This window comes from Dendrobates tinctorius, unplaced genomic scaffold (assembly GCF_039654945.1).
Source record: "Dendrobates tinctorius isolate UK_male_01 unplaced genomic scaffold, ASM3965494v1 ptg000308l, whole genome shotgun sequence".
NCBI classification, from domain to species: domain Eukaryota; kingdom Metazoa; phylum Chordata; class Amphibia; order Anura; family Dendrobatidae; genus Dendrobates; species Dendrobates tinctorius.
Genome location: NW_027361975.1, coordinates 3,403,684 through 3,425,130, shown reverse-complemented (window position 1 = coordinate 3,425,130; position 21,447 = coordinate 3,403,684). Strand labels below are relative to the sequence as shown.

Sequence of the window (21,447 nt, the reverse complement as noted above, 5' to 3'; positions counted from 1 at the left end):
TGTAGGAACACGGAGATGGCCAGTCACCGTGTTCTACAACATGATTGACATGGCAGCACTGAATGCGCATGTTCTTCTGCAAAAGAGTTGGTGGCTCTCATGTGAGTGAAAAGAAGGCACGCCAGGAGAAACTCCTTCGGCAACAACCTTCCACACCCAGCCCTGGCAAAAGGGCGAAGTGTCAGGTCAACCATCGATGCACGAACAATTGTGCAACTGAGAGACGTGTTGACTGCTACAAATACACGTGTGGCAAATGTACCAGGGACATACCCAGGCAGTGCCAGGTATGTTCCGACAGTGCAGACAGACTGCTCGGTGAGTGCTGAAATGCTAGTCACACAAGAAGGACATGCCACTCACACACACACATGCAGCCCCGCCACTGTAGCCTATTGTAAATATGTGTGGAATTGTTTTATTCCTTGTATTTTTTTATTTTTATATAAAAAATAAAAAGCATGGAGACAAATAACAGTTGTTCTTTTGTATATTTTTCACACTGAAATTTCAGTCCTCTTGACTTAGACACAAATGCTTCTGGTCATTACTCACAGCTGTACCTTGCTCTAAAATTTCTAATTCTCTATTTAAAATATATAAAAAATGATTCATTGTTTCAGTGCTTTTTTGCTCAAATAAAACTAAACTAAATACAATATATATATATATACATATACACACACATAGCTGTGTGACTGTGCACTATATGGTGCTACAGGCCCCTCATAGCAGTGTGACTGTGCACTATATGGCGGTACAGGCCACCCATAGCAGTGTGACTGTGCACTATATGGTGCTACAGGCCCCTCATAGCAGTGTGACTGTGCACTATATGGTGCTACGGGCCCCTCATAGCTCTGTGACTGTGCACTATATGGCGGTACAAGCCCCTCATAGCTCTGTGACTGTGCGCTATATGGCGGTACAGACACCTTACAGCTGTGTGACTGCACTATATGGCGGTACAGGCCCCTCATAGCTCTGTGACTGTGCACTATATGGCGGTACAGGCCCCTCATAGCTCTGTGACTGTGCACTATATGGCGGTACAGGCCCCTCATAGCTCTGTGACTGTGCACTATATGGTGCTACAGGCCCCTCATAGCAGTGTGACTGCAGTATATGGCGGTACAGGCCCCTCATAGCTCTGTGACTGTGCACTATATGGCGGTACAGGCCCCTCATAGCTCTGTGACTGTGCACTATATGGCGGTACAGGCCCCTCATAGCTCTGTATATATATAAAAAATGATTCATTGTTTCAGTGCTTTTTTGCTCAAATAAAACTAAACTAAATACAATATGTATAGTCTTTATATTGTCAAATACAATAAACTGAATAGAACTAACTAGAAACTAAATGGTTAAACTCAATGGAAAACAACCTCCTGTGGTACTACAGTAGTGGCCTTAATTACATAAAAAAGACGGTGATTATAGGATGTTAGATAAAATCCTTCAGGTCATTCGACCCGTCTCTGGGTTCCAAAGGTAGAAATGTTAAATGACCCCTCTCTGGGACTTCTAGTGCTAATCCATTGAAGCATTGTCCACTGTAAAAAAAATAAATAAAAATAATAAACAACCATATCTCTCACCTGTACGAAGTGAAGATTAGCAATACTGACCCACACCGTAATCCATCTCTGTGATATCTGGTTTACAACCTGAACGGTGGCATGATGTGACCATCTAGGTAGAAAACCACGAGTGGTTTCCAAACTCAGTTCCCTGTGAGTTGGGATAATGAACTGAGTTGACCTCAATAAGATCACTGTGAGAATTTTCTCATGTTGCTTGCGGTGATCTTATTGAGGTCACCGCAGTTCATTGGGCCGGTCACAGTGATATGTCGGTGGGAATGCACCTTCAGTGATTGGCAGTAATCACTATGATGTAACTGCTCGTCAATGAAGCTGTGCTCGCAGCACCTCATTAACTCAGTTTTCTGCCTGGATGATTGCATCATGCCACCATTTAGCTTGTAAACCAGATATCGCAGAGATGGATTACGGCTTGTGACAGTATTGTTACTCTTCAATTCAGGTGAGGGATAAAGTTGTTTATTATTTTTGTTGTTTTTACGGGGACAATGGCTTTGATGGATTAGGAGCAAGAAAACGATTATGGTTGTTTATTTTCTGTCTTTTACACGGGACAAGGGGACAAAATAGATTGTTGATTTTTATTTCAAATAAACACATAGCAAGAATAAAATCCTTTATTTACAAACTTATTATAGGGTTAGTAATGGGGGCGCTTTATAGACGCCTCTCCATTACTAACCCCTGGGCTTGATGTTAGCTGGGTTGGGCTTGATGGCTCACATCAACCCCAACCCTATTACCCCACTTACCACGGCCACAGGGCAAGTGGGAAGATCGAGGCAAAGCACCAGATTTGGCACATCTTAATAGCCTGGGAACCTTATGGGATATTGTCCCTTACCTCAGATTATTAACATCTGCCCCAGCCATGGGTCTTCCCTCTGCTGGTTATTAAAATTGCACGGGAGCCCACACCGTTTTTTAATTTACTTCTTTATCTTACATAGGAGTTAAGGGCCCGTCACACTAAGCGATATCGCTAGCAATATTGCTATAACGTCACTGGTTTTGTGATGTAGCAGCGATATTGCTAGCGATATCGCTATGTGTGATACTTACCTCCGACCGGCTCCCCCGCTGGTTAGCGCTGATCGCGCGAGAACGGCCTGGGCCGTTTCTCGTTGTCTGCTTCCTGCTGTGGAGACGAGCGACGCGTGGACGCGGGCGGGAGGACGTCTTCATCGCCTCGTCTGACAGGTAAGTAGCGACCGCCGACCGCTGCTATGGCGCTGGTGAGATCTGCCTGTTTGGCAGCTCACTAGCGACCACTTAGCGATGCACCAGCGATCCTGACCGCATCATATTGTTGTCGGGATCACTGGTGCATCGCTAAGTGTGACAGTACCTTTACACAGTTGCTGCTAAATACAACTCCCATCATTGTTGCTTGGTCTCAGAGCAAGGAGACAATGATGAGAGATGCCTTCAGCCGCCGGCGCCTAGGATCAGAAAAACTGATCTGCTTTTCCCCGGCACAGAGTAGATGTCACACGGACGGCACACAGATGTGACACACAGACAGCAAACTGATACACGGACATGGACCACGGATCTCACTAGTGCTGTTTTTTTCTGTACAGGAATTACCAGAGCATGGGAAGGAGTCCTTAAGCTGACAGTCCCTCATAATCCTTACACTATAGATTCGATACAGAGCCCCTGTGACACGTTTCGCCGATGGTGTTGGCTTTTTCTAAGGGCGGAGTCGGACACCTAAGCAGTCTATTTATGCACAGTGCAATGATTGAAAGGTAAATTAAACAATGTGCAATGTTCCTTATGTAGAATACAGTGTAATAATTCTAACAGCAACATTTTTTACATAAGGAATATTGCAAATTGGCACATTACTGAGATCGCTGCTTCTTCCACTCATTCACTCTCAGACTGACAGCCTGGCACCCTGCCTGTGTTATATTGCAGGGATCCTTATCTAACAGAGCAGCATGTCACTGAGATCTCTGCTATGTTTACTCTTTCACTGCCAGAACTATCAGGGCATTGTATGAGTCTCAATATGGAGCACAAATGAGAGGAACTTCTAAATATATGAGACCCACAATTGATTACTATTCTAAAAACTGGTTATATTAATTCATGAACTATATTAAATATTTCATCAGGCAATAACTGTATAGGTAGTCATATGATTACCAGCTATATTATTCCATACTAGTTAGTTCTATTATGGAAATGATATAATACATTGGTACTCATAGACCAACATATAGGTGCATCTCACAAAATTAGAATATCATCAAAAAGTTAATTTATTTCAGTTCTTCAATACAAAAAGTGAAACTCATAGATTAGATAGATCACTCTGTTTGTAATTACTCTATTTCAAGTGTTTACTTCTGCTAATGTTGATGATTATGGCTTACAGCCAATGAAAACCCAAAAGTCATTATCTCAGTGAATTAGACTACTTTAGAACACCAGCTTGAAAAAAATGATTTTAAAATCCTAAATGTTGACCTACTGAAATGTATGTTCAGTAAATGCACTCAATAATTGGTTGGGGCTCTTTTTTTTTATCAATTACTGCCTCAATGTGGTGTGGCATGGAGTCGATCAGCCTGAGGCATTGCTGAGGTGTTATGGAAGCCCAGGTTGCTTTATTTTTCTAATTTACTGAGATAATGACTTTTGAGTTTTCAGTGGCTGTAACACATAATCATCAACATTAACAGAAATAAACACTTGATATAGATCTGTTTGTAGTGACACTATGTAATATATGAGTTTCACTTTTTGTATTGAATAACTGAAATAAATTAACTTTTTGATGATATTGTAATTTTGTGAGATGCACCTGTATATACTTGCCCTAAAAATCCATTACAGTGGGATGATTGTCCATATGGAATTAATGACCATTTAATTAAATGACATTGACTAATACCCTATTTATATAGGAATAAAATATAATTTCTTGTCACTATAAACGGCTTATAGCAACTATGGCTTTTTTGGTGGTGTGGAAAAACTCTTTAGGCATTAAATAGGTTTACTGCACACTCTAGAACTGAAGAAAAACCTAGTGCTGGGAAATGTAGTTATAGACGATAAGAACAGAATTCAGCTATGTAAAGCTGGATGTACAGAAGGGCAGCTACACACATGGTCAAAATTGATGGTACCCCTCGTTTAATGACAGAAAAACCCACAATGGTGACAGAAATAACTTTAAACTGAGAAGAGTAATAATAAAACTATGAAAATGAACAAATTGAAGTCAGACATTGCTTTTGATCCACGCTTCCACAAAATTTAAAAAAAAAATGAAATTCATGAAATAGGCCTGGACAGAAATGATGGTACTCCTGAAAATAATGTGACAAAAGGGACATGTAGGTGTGTCCACTAATTTGCATCAAAGGTGTCTACAATACAAGTTGTCTCAGGAGATTAGAAAGAAAATAGCAGCTTGATGTTCCTGTGACTACAGTTGCACATATTATTCAGAAATTTAAGCTCCATGGGACTGTAGCCAACCTCCATTGACGTGGCTGCAGGAGGAAAATTGATGACAAATCAAAGACAGATAATACAAATGGTAACAAAAGAGCCCAGAAAAACTTCTAAACAGATTAAAGGTGAACTTCAAGCTCAAGGAACATCAGTGTCAGCTCGCACCATCCATCGTTGTATGAGCCAAAGTGGACTTTCATGGGAGATGACCAAGGAGGACACCATTGTTGAAAAAAAAATCATAAAAAATCCAGACTGGAATTTGCCAAACTACATGTTGACAAGCCACAAATGTTCTGGAAGAATGTCCTATGGACAGATGCGACAAAAATTGAACTTTTTGGCAAGGCACAACAGCTCTATGCTCAGAGATGGAAAAATGAAGCATATCAAGAAAAGAACACTGTCCCTACTGTGAAACATGGAGGAGGCTCTGTTATGTTCTGGGGTTGCTTTGCTGCATCTGGCACAGGGTGTCTAGAATCTGTGCTGGGTAAAATGAAATCTCAAGACTATCAAGGGATTCTAGAAAGAAATGTGCTGCCCAGTGTCAGAAAGCTTGGTCTCAGTCGCAGAGCTAAAAACTCCAAAGAATGGCTAAGAGGAAAACATTGGACTATTCTGAAGTGGCCTTCTATGAGCCCTGACCTATTGAACATCTTTGGAAAGAGCTGAAACATGCCGTCTGGAAAAGGCAACCTTCAAACACGAGAAAACTGGAGGAGTTTGCTCTTGAAGAGTGGGCCAAAATACCTGTCAAGAGATGCAGAAGTCTCATTGACAGGTACAGGAATCGTTTGATTGCAGTGATTGCCTCAAAAGGTTGTGCAACAAAATATTACGTTAAGGGCACCATTATTTCTGTCCAGGCCTATTTCATGAGTTTTATTTTTTAAATTCTGTGGAAGCATGGTTGAAAATCAATGTCTGACTTTCATTTGTTCATTTTCATAGATATTTGATTCAAGTTATTTGTCAGATTCAAGTTATTTCTGTCACCATTGTGGGTTTCTCAGTCATTAAACGAGGGGTACCAACAATTTTGACCACGTGTCTAGAGATGAAAAAAAAACCAAAAAGGTACAAAAAACTTTATGCTGGACTTAGTTACTATTTACAATAGGAATGCATTTATTTTGATTTGTTAAATATAATTCAAATGTGGGATTAATGTTTTAATTCTGTGCTAAACCAGCAATCCTTCCATACACTATCTGGAGGGAACAACAATAGACGAGATAACCTGTGACTCTTACATTCTTGTTAGGCTCTTCATTCACCATTCATAAAAAATAAAAGTGACAGTTCATATGTGCTCATTTATTGAATATTGTATCAAGCAGTCATCTGACAAATTGCTGAGAAAATTCCACCACTTTAAACTCTAATTGGGCTATATTAGCTTATTTGTAGGATAGTCAGTATTTTATCCACACTCAGCTCAGCCTGTATTTCCAGCATAGGCCGCCACGTTGATTAACCATGTAGTCAGAAGGCACAACCTAAGGATCCTACTTAGCTTTGCTGCATTCCCTATAAAGTTAGACCACATTCCAGCTCTACAATTAATGGTTCAGGAGAGCAGGAAGGGGTCAGACTTATGGGGGAAGAGGAATTTCAAGCAATGTCAGCCTAAACCAAAATAATATTCAATATAGCAAAACCAATATAGAAGGATGCTGTCACGCCGTTCCGACATACTCACCCGGCCTCCACTCCCACGCCATCTCTGCATACTCACCCGGCCATCGCTCCCACGCCGCAGCCCCTCGCCGCTCGACAGCCACGGCGGTCACCTCTGAAAGGCGCGCGGCCGACGGCATCTTTGCATGCAATATGCATGCGCCATAGGCCGTGGCCACGCCTCCCTTCTGCTTCTTGTGCTCCTGCTATGCCCTGACCCGGAAGCACCCCCTGACCAATGGCAGACCAGACAGGGGCATATCAGGCCGCTTCCCCCTGAGGGAGGCGCCTGATCGTTGTGTTTCCTAGCACACTGGGCCTCGCTTCTTCGTGTGCTCTCTGCAGTCTCACAGTCCTGTTCTCGTGTGCTCCCTGCAGCAGCCTCGCAGTCCTGCTATCCGTGTCCCCTGCTGTACTCCGCAGTCCGACTCCAGTGCTGCCTCCGGTGTTCCTGTTCCATCCAGCTCCAGTCCTTCCGTCCTACTCCAGTTCTGCCTCCGGTGTTCCTGTTCCATCCTGCTCCAGTCCTTCCATCCTACTCCAGTCCTGCCTCCGGTGTTCCTGTTCCATCCTGCTCCAGTCCTTCCGTCCTACTCCAGTCCTGCCACGGTGTTCCTGTTCCATCCTGCTCCAGTCCTTCCGTCCTACTCCAGTCCTGCCTGCGGTGTTCCTGTTCTAATTCTGTCTCCTGTGTTCCTGCTCCAACCATCCTTCCACGTTCCAGTCTACAGTCTTACTCCACTCCTGTCTCCTGTGTTACAGCTCTGTCCTGTCATCTACACTTCAGTCCCACACTCCTACTCCAGTCCATCCTGAATCGCCCCTCTCGGTACCGGCTATCGTGGTACTCGATCCCCTTGGCCTGCTCCTAACGGTCCATGTATAAGGGCCGGTTCCACCTGGCAGCTCGCCCGGGGCCCCTCGGTGCCACGGCCCAGAGGGTCCACTCCTGGAGATTCCGGCTCCAGACCAGCCACGCTAACACATGCAAGTGTGTCCTAAGCCCAGTTCAACCAGTTGGGTTCCTTACAATATCCAAAATAAAGTTCGCCATCCTCCAGCATGAAGTTTCTTTTTATTGATAATGCAATTTATCCCACACAATGTTGTGAATAACATATGGGCCAGTTTTTTCAATTGAAAAAGACCCCATTGTGTGGTTTGAAACTTTGCATGGGATACGTAATTTTAAAATCAATAAAAGATTTTTTCCAAATAGGGGCAAACTTTAGTATTTTGTTCTATGTAGACTGAAAAAGCAGAGAGTGATCACTCCGTGACAAAAACACAACAAATTAAGGAATTAAAGGGCAATTCAATGAAATATAATGTAATTCAATGTAATGTAAGAACCTACTCACCGCCTTTTTGGTAGTCTTGGAGTTTTATCATCTTTGCGCCGTCGTCCTCGCCTTCATAAAAAGGGAAGAAAAAGAAATACAATGCAACGGCTTGATTATAAAAAAAAGAGTTCAGATGAAAAGTGATAAATGTATTAGGATACAACTGAACAGCAACAACTGAAATGCCAGCCTTTTTTGTTACTTGTATTCCAAAAGTCAAGTAAATGAGAGCTGGACTGCGGTATCTAAATATAGCCACTTCAAAGTGTACAGAACCATGTAAAACTTTAGCCACCTCTGGTTAACATGACACATTTGTGCATGTGTCTCTGAATAGTAGACCAATGTACCACAACTTCAGAGTCTGCTAAATATTTCTGAAGGGTTCAGATTTGCATCTCCAGCATGCCTACGAGCATCTCTTACTGAAATTTTTTCTGGTCTTTCAGACCTTATCTTGACCTCCAATGTTCCAGTGAACTGCCATTTCTTAATTACATTTTGAAATGAGGAAAGGGCAACTTGAAAATGCTTTGCTATCTTCTTAGCCCCTACTAGATGTCAGTGGACAGTGTTAAATTATGCAACCATTTGACGAACATAACTGTAACAGGAAAATTGTGCATTTATGTAAAAATGTGATTGGATATATTTTACTGAAAAAAGTGGGCTCCAGCTGTCTATGGTAATTTGGTTCATTAAGAGGCATCAATAATATCATGCTAAGGAGGTATTCACACGTTGTGGATGCACTTTTCAGAAATTGCAACATAGCTGCAGCGTGTCACGGCACAGTAGCAAGTGTGGTGTAGTAACCACTATGTCCGCTAGGGGGCGCTGTGTGGAGGTTCCAAGGAAGAGGATGAGTGGCAGAATCCTGAAGGATGGTTGTGTATCTCAAAGTGGGTGGCTTTGAGATGGAGACTTAGTTATGAGTAATGATCAGCAATGGTATTGCTGAGGTGTTATTTCAAGGTATAAGGGAGAAGTCTCTAGGTAACTTGGGAGTTGGGCGGGCCAGTTACCTACAAACCCACCCAAGGGTGTGTCTGAAAACGCCTGTTGTAAAAGGCTATGTGAATGCCTGAAGGACCTGTGATGAGGTCATAGTCACGTGACCCGGTGGGCGTGGCTATGGACCATATAATGTGGCCAGGGTAGGTCACATGTGGTGAATGCTGGGTCCCAATCAGGTCCTGATTGGTCCAGTTTGGAAGGTCTCGTGCAAAGAGATGTCTGTCTTCCTAACAGCACGTGTGGTCGCTGTGTAATGGCTGTCAGAGCCTGAGAGTTCCCTGGAGGGATATGGACATCTGCAGCGTGAATGAAGCAGCCGTGAGAGAACCCTGACGGGGTGAGATAATACTGAGGCTGAAGGGCCTGTATGCTGGACATTTGCATAACCTGTGATATAAGGATTACAGAGTGAAACTCTATGGACGCTATGCAGTTGTTATGAAGTTATGTTGCCTCTATGATGGTTTATGGTGTTTAATAAACCGCATGGACTGTGTTATGGCTTATGAAGACCCGTGCTGGATCTGTTTTTGTTCGCTGCAAGCGAGAATCCCCTAAGTAAATGACAGCGCTACCTCACACAAGATAAGCAAGATATCCTGGGGCTAGAGGCTCCTTCCCTATCCCTAATGCTAGGGGTACTCTAGTTATCCCTGCTCCCCGGATTACTCCTGATGGTGAAGACGCTGGGGCTACATGCCATACTGAGCTTCTGAATCAGCCCTTATCTGTCCCCTCCCCCACCCAGGGAAGTGGGGAGTAGTTGTGCATATGAATACTCAAAACCAGACTAACATGAGAAAAAGGAACAGGGATAAATGAAATCATACAAATATGCACTCACAAATAACAAAGTGGAACACCAGGAAGTAAAGGTAGGAAAAACAACTAGGAGAGGATGCGGATATGTTCCCAGACAAATCACCATACAAGTGTCTCCTGAAAACACTACAAAAATGCCTCCACAGAGAACCAATATCTCCAACTCCAGGCAGTATAGTACAAACTCTGGCAATGCCAGCTTGCCAGAGGCGAGTACAGTATTTTTTGGACTATAAGACGCACTTTTTTCCTTCAAAATTTTTGAGGAAATTGGGGGATGCATCTTACAGTCCGGATTTACCTTATGTGGATGAGGGGAAAGGTGGGGTAAAGCGGCAAAGGAGGAGGTTTTAGGAGTCAGGAATCCACAGCAGTCACGTATGCCCGCTATTAAAGAGAATAAATATTCACTGCTCTCCATGTCCATAGTCCCTCCCACCTCTATGCATTGAAACCTGCACAGTAAGGTGGGTGGGACTATAGAAGAGGAGAGCAGTGAATATTCATTCTCTTTAATAGCGGGCACACATGATCACCCAGTCACTGCAGGAAGTCTGTGGCTGCGGCTAACAGTATGCCTGCTATTAAAATATTCACTGCTCTCTACTCCCATAGTCATGGGTGTGGGGAGCAGTGAATATTCCGGCAGCTGACCTCTGTGTGTGGGGAGGGCCGGCGTTAAGGGCAAGCAGAAAAGACAGCTACCTAGGGTCCCCGCTCCTCCAGGGGCCCCCAGCCAGTGGTGTGCTGTTAATAGCGGCGTACCACGCGACCTCTATGGAGCCTGTGAGCAAGAGGGGCCAGGTGCGGCCCCACCCCTTGCAATCAACTTGTCCAGTTGAAAGTAGTGGTGGAGGAGAGAGCATCAGATCACGCTCCCTCTCCCATCACTCCCCCACTGCCTCTGCGTGTGCCAGCAGTGGAGCTGATGAGATGCTCTACAGAAGCCAGAGCAGCAGGGGAACGAGGAGGAGAGTTAAAGGGGTTGTCCGGGCTTTTCACATAATCTCAGTGCATATCTGGGCTGCAGAATGCTGACAATAAGTAATTTACTTTACGTCACTAGTTTGCATGGTTTTGTAGATATTTTTAACAGAACGTCTAAGGCGGGGTGTGTTATGACATTGAAATGACAACTGGTCGTTTCCTCCTACGCTACTAAAAACATGTCCTCTGTAGCAACAACCCCACCCTCCATAGCTACAGGCCCTCCCTGTCCACATAAAGAAGCCCTCCTCACACAGTAACAAATCCTCCCCGCCGCTCCATTCCACCCCCTTCCCCCCAGCCGCTCCATTCCCCCCCACCACGCCAGTCCGTCTCACCCGGTCTTCACATTGCCGGTGAAAGTGCAGCAGGGAAGGGGCGGGTCATGTGACAGGCTCTGTGCACGTCACTTCAGCCTGCCTGTCACATGACCCGCTCACTCCCGGCTGCAGCTTTCACCGGCAATGTGAAGACCGGGTGAGACGGACCGGCATGGTGGTGGGGGCAATGGAGCGGCAGAGAGGGGGGAATGGCGCAGAATGGAGCGGCGGGGAGGATTTGTTACTGTGTGAGTAGGGCTTCTTTATGTGGACGGGGAGGGCCTGTAGCTATGGAAGGTGGGGTTGTTGCTACAGAGGGCATGTTTTTAGTAACACAGTAACATAGTTATTAAGGTTGAAGGGAGACTTTAAGTCCATCTAGTTCAACCCATATCCTATCCTAACTTGCCCTAACATGTAGCGCGCAGGAGGAAACGACCAGTTGTCATTTCAATGCCATAACACACCCCGCCTTGTACGTTCTGTTAAGAATATCTACAAAACCGTGCAAACTAGTGACATAAAGTAAATTAGTTATTGTCAGCATTCTGCAGCCCAGATATGTACTGAGATTATGTGAAAAGCCCGGACAACCCCTTTAAGTATTGTGTGTGTGTACGCGTGTATATATATACACATTATAGTATGTGTGTGTGTGAGGGGGGGCTGCACTGTACTGTGTGCGTAGGGGGGGGCTGCACTATACTGTGTGTGTAGGGGGGATGTACTATACTGTGAGAGAAGGGCTGCATTATACTCTGTGTGGGCTGCATTATAGTGTGTGTGGGGTGCTGCACTATGTTGTGTGGTGTGTTTATGTGGGGAGGCTGCATTATAAAGTGTGTGTTGCACTATACTGTGTGTTTGGGGGGGCTGTATTATACTCTATCAAGGAACATGGTCAGTGCATTCTACTATATGTTCTATATGGGCCCTGCTGTATCAAGGACTATCTGTACCCATCATTCTTCCTCAGCTGGTGTAAAGAGGCAGGGAACCAAGCTTCGAACGACTTCAATATTGTCAATCACGCTCATTTAATGGCCTGCTTACAAGCTAAAATCAGCTGCTTGCATCACAACAGAACACCACGGTGCGAGGGAGTGGAGGGAAGGTAAATAGAATTGCTTATTTCTTTTATGTGTGCAGCCTGATCGGGGACATATATACCATGTTGGGGGACCATATATACCATGATGGGGGAGTGCATGGATACCAGGATGGGGACCATGTATATCAGGATGGGGATGGGTGGGTCATGTATACCTGAATGGGTGGGTCATGTATACCTGAATGGGTGAACATGTATACCAGGATGGGGGTCATGTATACCAGGATGGCGATGGGGGGCCATGTACACCAGGATGGGGATCATATATACCTGCATGGGGACATATATTTTATATATACTGTGTATATATATACAGTGGGGAAAAAAAGTATTTAGTCAGTCAGCAATAGTGCAAGTTCCACCACTTAAAAAGATGAGAGGCGTCTGTAATTTACATCATAGGTAGACCTCAACTATGGGAGACAAACTGAGAAAAAAAAATCCAGAAAATCACATTGTCTGTTTTTTCTTCATTTTATTTGCATATTATGGTGGAAAATAAGTATTTGGTCAGAAACAAAATTTCATCTCAATACTTTGTGATATATCCTTTGTTGGCAATGACAGAGGTCAAACGTTTTCTGTAAGTCTTCACAAGGTTGCCACACACTGTTGTTGGTATGTTGGCCCATTCCTCCATGCAGATCTCCTCTAGAGCAGTGATGTTTTTGGCTTTTCGCTTGGCAACACGGACTTTCAACTCCCTCCAAAGGTTTTCTATAGGGTTGAGATCTGGAGACTGGCTAGGCCACTCCAGGACCTTGAAATGCTTCTTACTAAGCCACTCCTTCGTTGCCCTGGCGGTGTGCTTTGGATCATTGTCATGTTGAAAGACCCAGCCACGTTTCATCTTCAATGCCCTTGCTGATGGAAGGAGGTTTGCACTCAAAATCTCACGATACATGGCCCCATTCATTCTTTCATGTATCCGGATCAGTCGTCCTGGCCCCTTTGCAGAGAAACAGCCCCAAAGCATGATGTTTCCACCACCATGCTTTACAGTAGGTATGGTGTTTGATGGATGCAACTCAGTATTCTTTTTCCTCCAAACACGACAAGTTGTGTTTCTACCAAACAGTTCCAGTTTGGTTTCATCAGACCATAGGACATTCTCCCAAAACTCCTCTGGATCATCCAAATGCTCTCTAGCAAACTTCAGACGGGCCCGGACATGTACAGGCTTAAGCAGTGGGACACGTCTGGCACTGCAGGATCTGAGTCCATGGTGGCGTAGTGTGTTACTTATGGTAGGCCTTGTTACATTGGTCCCAGCTCTCTGCAGTTCATTCACTAGGTCCCCCCGCGTGGTTCTGGGATTTTTGCTCACCGTTCTTGTGATCATTCTGACCCCACGGGGTGGGATTTTGCGTGGAGCACCAGATGGAGGGAGATTATCAGTGGTCTTGTATGTCTTCCATTTTCTAATTATTGCTCCCACAGTTGATTTCTTCACTCCAAGCTGGTTGGCTATTGAAGATTCAATCTTCCCAGCCTGGTGCAGGGCTACAATTTTGTTTCTGGTGTCCTTTGACAGCTCTTTGGTCTTCACCATAGTGGAGTTTGGAGTCAGCCTGTTTGAGGGTGTGCACAGGTGTCTTTTTATACTGATAACAAGTTTAAACAGGTGCCATTACTACAGGTAATGAGTGGAGGAAAGAGGAGACTCTTAAAGAAGAAGTTACAGGTCTGTGAGAGCCAGAAATCTTGATTGCTTGTTTCTGACCAAATACTTATTTTCCACCATAATATGCAAATAAAATGAAAAAAAAAACAGACAATGTGATTTTCTGGATTTTTTTTTCTCAGTTTGTCTCCCATAGTTGAGGTCTACCTATGATGTAAATTACAGACGCCTCTCATCTTTTTAAGTGGTGGAACTTGCACTATTGCTGACTGACTAAATACTTTTTTTCCCCACTGTGTGTGTATATATATATATATATATATATATATATATATATATATATATATATATATATATATATATACACACACACACACATACAAGGATGAGTGATGTCAGGACAGAATTGGGGAACAATCCCCCTATAAGGGTCAGAAGCAGATAACCCTCCTCCCATAACAGCGCTCCACATTTTTTGCTTCAATTTTTTTTTTTTATATTTTCCTTATCTAAAACCTAGTTATGCGTTTTGGTCCGGTGCATCTTATAGTCTGAAAAATACGGTATATATATAGCAGAGGGGAGTGGCCAACACTGAACTGCTGAGAGCATCAAAGGAAAAAAGCCTACAGGAGCTCTCCACACAGAAGATTAACCCTTGCACTGATAGGAGAAACCTGCACTGTTTAACCCCTTTCGAACAGATGACGTACTATCCCGTCCATGTGCCCTGGGACTTAATTCCCAAGGACGGGATAGCAGGGCTGTGGAGTCGGAGTCGTGGAGTCGGAGTTAGTTTTGGTTGGAGTCGGAGTCGGTAGAAATGTACAGACTCAGACTCCAGCTTTGAAAAAAATGTATTAATATTTCATAATTGAACTTTCATATAAATTTTATAAATGTTACTCAAATATATATGTTCTATCAAACTATGAACAACAGTGATAAGCAGTTCTGCTGGAGATAGAGACATTTCTTACTTCTTGTGTGTCACTGTTCTCCACTGCCCTTATCTAATCTTATACTTGGTTAACCTCATGCTGCCCCAACCCCCCAACTTACAATGTATGAAACTGAAAGTGAAAATGTGTTGCAAATTCTTAGTAGTAAAGCTCCTCCTCTAGACTAGATCATACTAGGTGTGCGTCTTCCAAGCATCTCACAGCTGCCTGCTACTCAGAAGAGGAAGACTGTAAGAAGTATTATCCTTTCAACAAACTTTGCATCAGTTAACTGTGAGTACATGAGGAATAATAACAGTATTACTGACCACTATATCAGTTGTACGACCTGGCAATAATTTTGTACAATTGTTTTTAGGAAAAACAATTGTCATTTGGATTGTGAATGCAGAATTAAAAACCTGAGAATGTCAAACAAGCATCACATTAAATCAGCTGTATTTGAACATTTCACCATCACTCAAGATAGAAAACATTATGTCTGTCAGTGTATGACAAATGATCCAGACGAAAACAAATGTTGTGAAGCCAAGATTCAGGCATTCATGCATATTCAGGCAAAGATAAAAATGCTCCTTCCAGAGCTTCTAATCTAAAGAGACATTTACAGCGCTTTCATCCAGAAGTACTGAAAGCAGTGGATGAGAAAGACTGCATCCAAACCAATGAACCAGTGCCCAGCTCTTCCAGCCAAACAAAGGAGCAGAGAACTTTGCAGCCATCAGTTGCAAGATATTTTGTCAGTGACAAAGTTACTGTGACAATGACAGTAGATACATTTAAAAAACAGATCATAGAGCTTGTTGTAAAGGATAGTGTGCCTATTTCATTATTTTCACGACCAGCTTTTATGTGTCTGAATGGGGAAATGGCCCGCAAGCTTGGTGTTTCTCTGGAGAGAGAGAGTATTAGAAAATTAGTAATCGAAGAAGCTTTTAAACAAAAGGAAGAACTTAAAAAAAACTCTCAAGGGACGCTGTTATGATTGAGTCACCGTAGGAGGCAAAAACAGAAATACAAGCTAAGTCCAGAAAACCAGAGAAGTTGGCAACTATCAGATTGCAGACCCCTGAACCTATCAACACAACTAGCAGTAGCCGTGGGGGGTTCCTACGATGCCCTAGACCCCTCGATCACAGCCGGAGAATTAAATAGGCCTAAAGAAAGAAAGGGGAAATCTAAACTGCCCCAGAGCAGACCCCAAAGCAATAGGCAGCCCCCAACATATAATGACGGTGAAGCAAGATGAAAACACTAACACAGACAGAAAGATAGACTGAGCAAAGTCGGGGCCCAAAACTACCTAGATAGGAAAGGACAGGAAGGCTGCTGTCTGCAATCTGCCAAAACCCTATCAAAGACAAAGCCAACAAGCTGATATGAAAAAGACCCTGAAGCAGCTAGGCTTCAAAAACTAAATCAGCACTCAGGTATTTTCAGAAGACAGAGCTAAAGGAATTCAGCACACCCCAGCAGGGAATGGCAGAAATCCAGAAAAACAAAGCAAAACAAAGTCAGAGCACAAATGCAAAAAGCCGAGCAGCAAACTTAGCTTTAGAGGAGCAGGAATTCAGACTGGTCTCCAAGGATCCCACAGAGAAATCACCCGCAGGGCAGAAGGGTGTCGTCAGCCTTATATCCAGTCAGTAACTCCACTCAGCCAATCATCATCATCAGCCTCAGGTGTTTGATAATCAGGCTCACTACCTTTCTTTACCAGAAGAGGGAGTTCCTCGGGCCTCAGTAGTGAAGGGGAAAATGAACTCACAACAGGACGCTTTCTGTTTCTTAAAATAGATGCCTGCACACGTCACAGAGTGAACTATTTTGCCATCAATGTCCGATTTCTTTGTGACAAAAATGAAATAGTTACCAAGACATTGGCAGTAAAAGACACCAAAGCTCATCACACCAGTGAGTTTCTCCAGGTCTTGGTGGAAAAGGTTCTGCAAGACTATGAACTTAAAAAAGAGCAAGTTCTTTCTGTCGTAACTGACAATGCTTCAAATATGATAAGTACTATTAAGCTAATGAATGAGAGTAATGATGGTGACCAGCAGCTAGAAGAACATTCTGGGTCCACAGACACAGAAATGTTTGAAATAGAGGAACACAGTATTGTAACTGAGGAGCAAACTGAAGTTGCTTCAGATGAACAGCAACATGATAGTTTAGATGATCTTGTTGAAACTGTGTCAATATGTTCTTTCATTCATCACATGCGCTGTGTTGTACATACGCTACAGCTGGCTATAAGAGACAGTCTGCAAGAAGGACATGCTGCTGCACTGATTGGCAAGGTGAGAAAATTGGCTACTGTTGCCAGAACCCCTAAAGTTGACTCAATTTTGAAGAGACGTGCTGGAAAAGGGGCAATTATTGATCAAGCCACACGATGGGGCAGTACTTACTTAATGATTCAGCGCTTGGTTGAACTGAAAACCTTTCTTGAAGACATGGCTAACCCTCAACTGACGCTAAATGAAAGTCAGTGGAATCAGGTGACTGAGCTGGAAAAATTGCTAGAGCACCCATTTACAGTGACTAAAAAATTACAAGCAGAGGACTTAACTCCAGGTATTTTCTTAAAGGAGTGGAAGAACCTGATGTTTCGCCTGTCCCAAAGAGGAGGGTTAATTGCAAGTGGCATTGCTACATCAATGAAACGGAGAGAGGAGCTACTATTACAAAATAACATTCTTTTGGCAGCTGTTTATGTAGACCCAATGCATCAGATTCTTCTAGATGATCAACAGCTAAGTAAAGGAAAAGAAGCTCTGTTTGAAATAGCAGTAAGGATGAAAGGGTTGCAGAACAGTCAGGAGGAACAAGAAGAATTTGGTCGTCCTGCCACATCTTCACCCTCATCATCAACTGAAGAATTTAATTTCGAAAAATATTTGGATCACAAGGACCGTGCAAAGCGTTCCCGCATAGAAGAAGAGTCATCCCCATCAAGGAACACAGCCAGTACATTTCAGCAGAATTTTTCATGTGCACTAAAAGAAATTGAGACATTTGACCGTTCATCAAAAATAACAGTGCAACAAGCGATTCCTCTGTATCCTGACATTGTCAGAGATGTTGCCCGAGTGGTTACTGCTTTGCCACCAACACAAGTTAGTGTAGAGAGGTTGTTCTCTGCTCTCAAAATAATTAGATCAGATTTGAGGGCATCCATGAAGGAGGATCTGACAGAGGCAATACTTTTTCTGAGGACAAATGTATAGATTTCTTCTTATTAACTGCATAAAAGTGTTTATTGCATATTTACTTACAGTTTAGAAAAGTTTATAAAAGTTATTTGCTATATTCTAATTGTATTCTAATAAATGTAGTTTTTGCTCTAAGTGGTCTGATTACTTATATGATGGTGAGAAACTGAATAAGGACGATGTTTAATATTTTACAACAGTAAATTTGTTGTAATGAATTGGCCATTTATGAAGGAGTCGGAGTCAGAGCCTGATAAAATCCAGGAGTCGGAGTCGCAACTGTGGCTTACCGACTCCACAGCCCTGCGGGATAGTACGTCATCATAGATCAGCGGCGCTCACGGGGGAGCGCTGCTGATCACGGCCGAGTGTCAGCTGATTATCACAGCTGACACCCGGCACTACGTTTCAGGAGCGGTCATGGACCACTTCCGGCACATTAACTCCTGGCACACTGCGATCAAACATGATCGCAGTGTACCGGGGGGCATAGAGAAGAATCACGCAGTGAGGGGCTCCCTGCGTGCTTCCCTGAGACCCTCGGAGCAACCGATGTGCTCGCCTTGCTCCGAGGGCCTCCTACCTGCAGGCCCCCGGATCCAAGATGGCCGCGGCGGCCTTCGGGGTCCTGCAGGGAGGCGGCTTTCTCAGTGTTTGCTGAGAGCAGGCGCTGAGAAAGACTCCAGCAGTGCCTGCTTTTTAAATAATAAAAAAAAAACAATAAAAGTATACATATTTAGAATCGCTGCGTCCGTAAAGACCCGCCCTATAAAACTGTCCCACTAGTTAACCCCTTTAGTGAACCCCTTAAAAAATTTTTAATTTTACGGCTGTACGTTATAAACTTCTGTGGAGCCCATGGGGGGGTTCAAAAAAATTCCTGTGAAGCACCTGAAGGGTTAATAAACTTCTTGAATGAGGTTTTGAGCACCTTGAAGGGTGCAGTTTTTAAAATGGTGTCACTTTTGATTATTTTTATCATATAGACCCCTCAAAGTGAGTTCAAATGTGATGTGGTCCCTAAAAAAAAAAAAATGGTGTTGTAAAAATGAGAAATCGCTGGTCAACTTTTAACCCTTATAACTTCCTAAGAAAAAAAACATTTTGGCTCCAAAATTGCGCTAATGTAAAGTAGACATGTGGGAAATGTTATTTATTAAGTTTTTTGTGTGCCATATCTCTGTGATTTAATGGCATGGAAATTCAAATTTGGAAAATTGCAAAATTTTCAAAATTTACACCAAATTTCCGCTTTTTTCACAAATAAACGCAAGTTATATCAATGAAATTTTACCTCTATCATGAAGTACAATATGTCACGAAAAAAACAATGTCAGAATCACCAGAATCCATGGAAGCGTTCCAGAGTTATTACCTCGTAAAGGGACAGTGGTCAGAATTGTAAAAATTGGCCAGGGCACTAACGTGCAAACCACCTTTAGGGGTTAATATGAAGGTGAAGAGCTACTAATCACTGCAGGGGTACGAGAAATCAGACATTGCGGTCTTCTGGCTCCTCTCTGTAACGGTAAACCGGTGACACTTTTTCTTTTTTAAATTGTGGGCAAAACAGTACTTTTCAGAATGAGAAATAGTATGAACAATGTGTTGTGTTTTCTGGTGTGGTGAATAAGATCTCATACCTCGAAAGATAGGGAGAAGTAATATTTAAAAGGATATTCTTATGCTTGTTCACTTGTTTTTTTTCTATCTGTGGTCATTCTTCTGCAATGGTAGCTTTTACCTTACATATTGTACAGCTTGTTTCCATGGAGCTTGGCTATTTGATGCAATGTAAAGCATTTTCATTCCTGAAGAGGAGTCAACTCCTAACATCCCAGTAAGCTCTCTCGAGTCCCCTAACTTATGTACAGCAGTTGTGTGCTCACTCCCTCCCCATCAACTCCTGAGCAAAAGGTGGAGGGAGAGGGATTCTTCAAAATTCTTATTAGTCCTGTAAAATCCATTCCTCATCAGCTTATAATCAGAATAGGTACTTTCCAGAGCAGTTCTCCCAATCCTTTTAAAAGCCTTGTTATATTTATATGAAAATAGAATACACGTAGACCAAATACTGACAGACTATTACAGAGCTCCCGACCAAAACTGTTACTCAAGGAGGAGCACACGCTCCCCGAGTAACCAAGAAGTAAGGAAACTGCATAGCTCTGTGCTGCTCAAGAGGCAACTGAATATACTCCTTAAAATGCTACCAAAACATGTCAAGATTCGCTTTGTCATTTTAATGTAATTGCTTTATCTGCATATGAAGATTTAAAACAAGAAACCCCTAAAGTTCTTCTTGTGTCAACCATTTAACCAAAAACATTCCACCCACCCATCTTTATTCCAATATGTACATTAGAATCCACCATTTATTTCCATGACATGCTGCACTGGCATGTTTATACTTATGTAGTGTCAAAACCTATGCTGTTCAGATTCTATGGCCATGTTTGCATGTTGCTTTGTTGCTGCTTTTTTTTTCTACAGTCAAGGCCTGATCTTTTGGCAGTAAAAAAGCTGCAGGCAAAAAGCAGGTTTTGATGCTTTTCTTGTTGCATTTTTTAACATCCCAAAGTTCAACTTTGCTTCCACCATACAAGCATGACCAATGCAAGATGTTAGGCCACCAATGCAAGATGTATGTAACACCAAAATACATTTTTTGGGGGAAAAAAATGGGAATTTGATCAAATTATTTATTGGAAAAAGATTTTTATGCCTGAAAAAAAAAACCTGACTATTCTGAACAAAAATGTTCATGACTTCATGAAAAAAATACAGAATTGCAAATATAAACACAGTGGGGGGTTGTGTTGATGAATTGGTCAGGAATAGTTTACCAAAGACATTGGCAGTCCATTTTGTAGCTCAGGCAACATTTACTTTTACACATCAAACAATACCTGATCAATTCAATGTCCAATCAATTGAAATGCTCTGGCTAAACTAACTTTACGCATCACTAATTTAAGTAAACTCTACTAATCCTAAGCCATTCTCAGGTCAGGAGACCAAGACTTGAGAAAAATCACAAAAATAAATGGGTTTCACATTCTTTTGCACCTGCGCTTTTTTTTTTTTTTTCACTAAAACCGCATCAAAAACTGATGGCAACGTTTTTGCTGCTTTTTTGCACTTATCCATTGATTTCTCTAGGTGGAAAAATGCTGCAAAAACACTGAAAGAATTGACATGTTGCAGTTTTCAAAAAAGCAGCAGCAAATAGGTGTTTTTTTCTTTTTTGGTGTTTTTTCTCTTTGATTTATAAGTCAG

General features: G+C 42.7%; 1 protein-coding gene across 4 annotated transcripts in view; it reads right to left on the bottom strand.

The window, feature by feature from the left end:
• The window catches only part of ZFP91 (ZFP91 zinc finger protein, atypical E3 ubiquitin ligase), an 84,598-nt gene that overhangs the window by 19,156 nt on the left and 43,995 nt on the right, over positions 1–21,447 (bottom strand). For 3 of the 4 annotated variants that reach the window (XM_073560919.1, XM_073560917.1, XM_073560916.1), the window contains exon 8: positions 8,129–8,179. The exons of the other annotated variant lie outside the window; for it this stretch is intronic. In XM_073560919.1, coding sequence (XP_073417020.1) covers positions 8,129–8,179 — 51 coding nt within the window. The remainder of the gene's footprint in view (positions 1–8,128; positions 8,180–21,447) is intronic. 4 annotated transcript variants of the gene reach the window in all.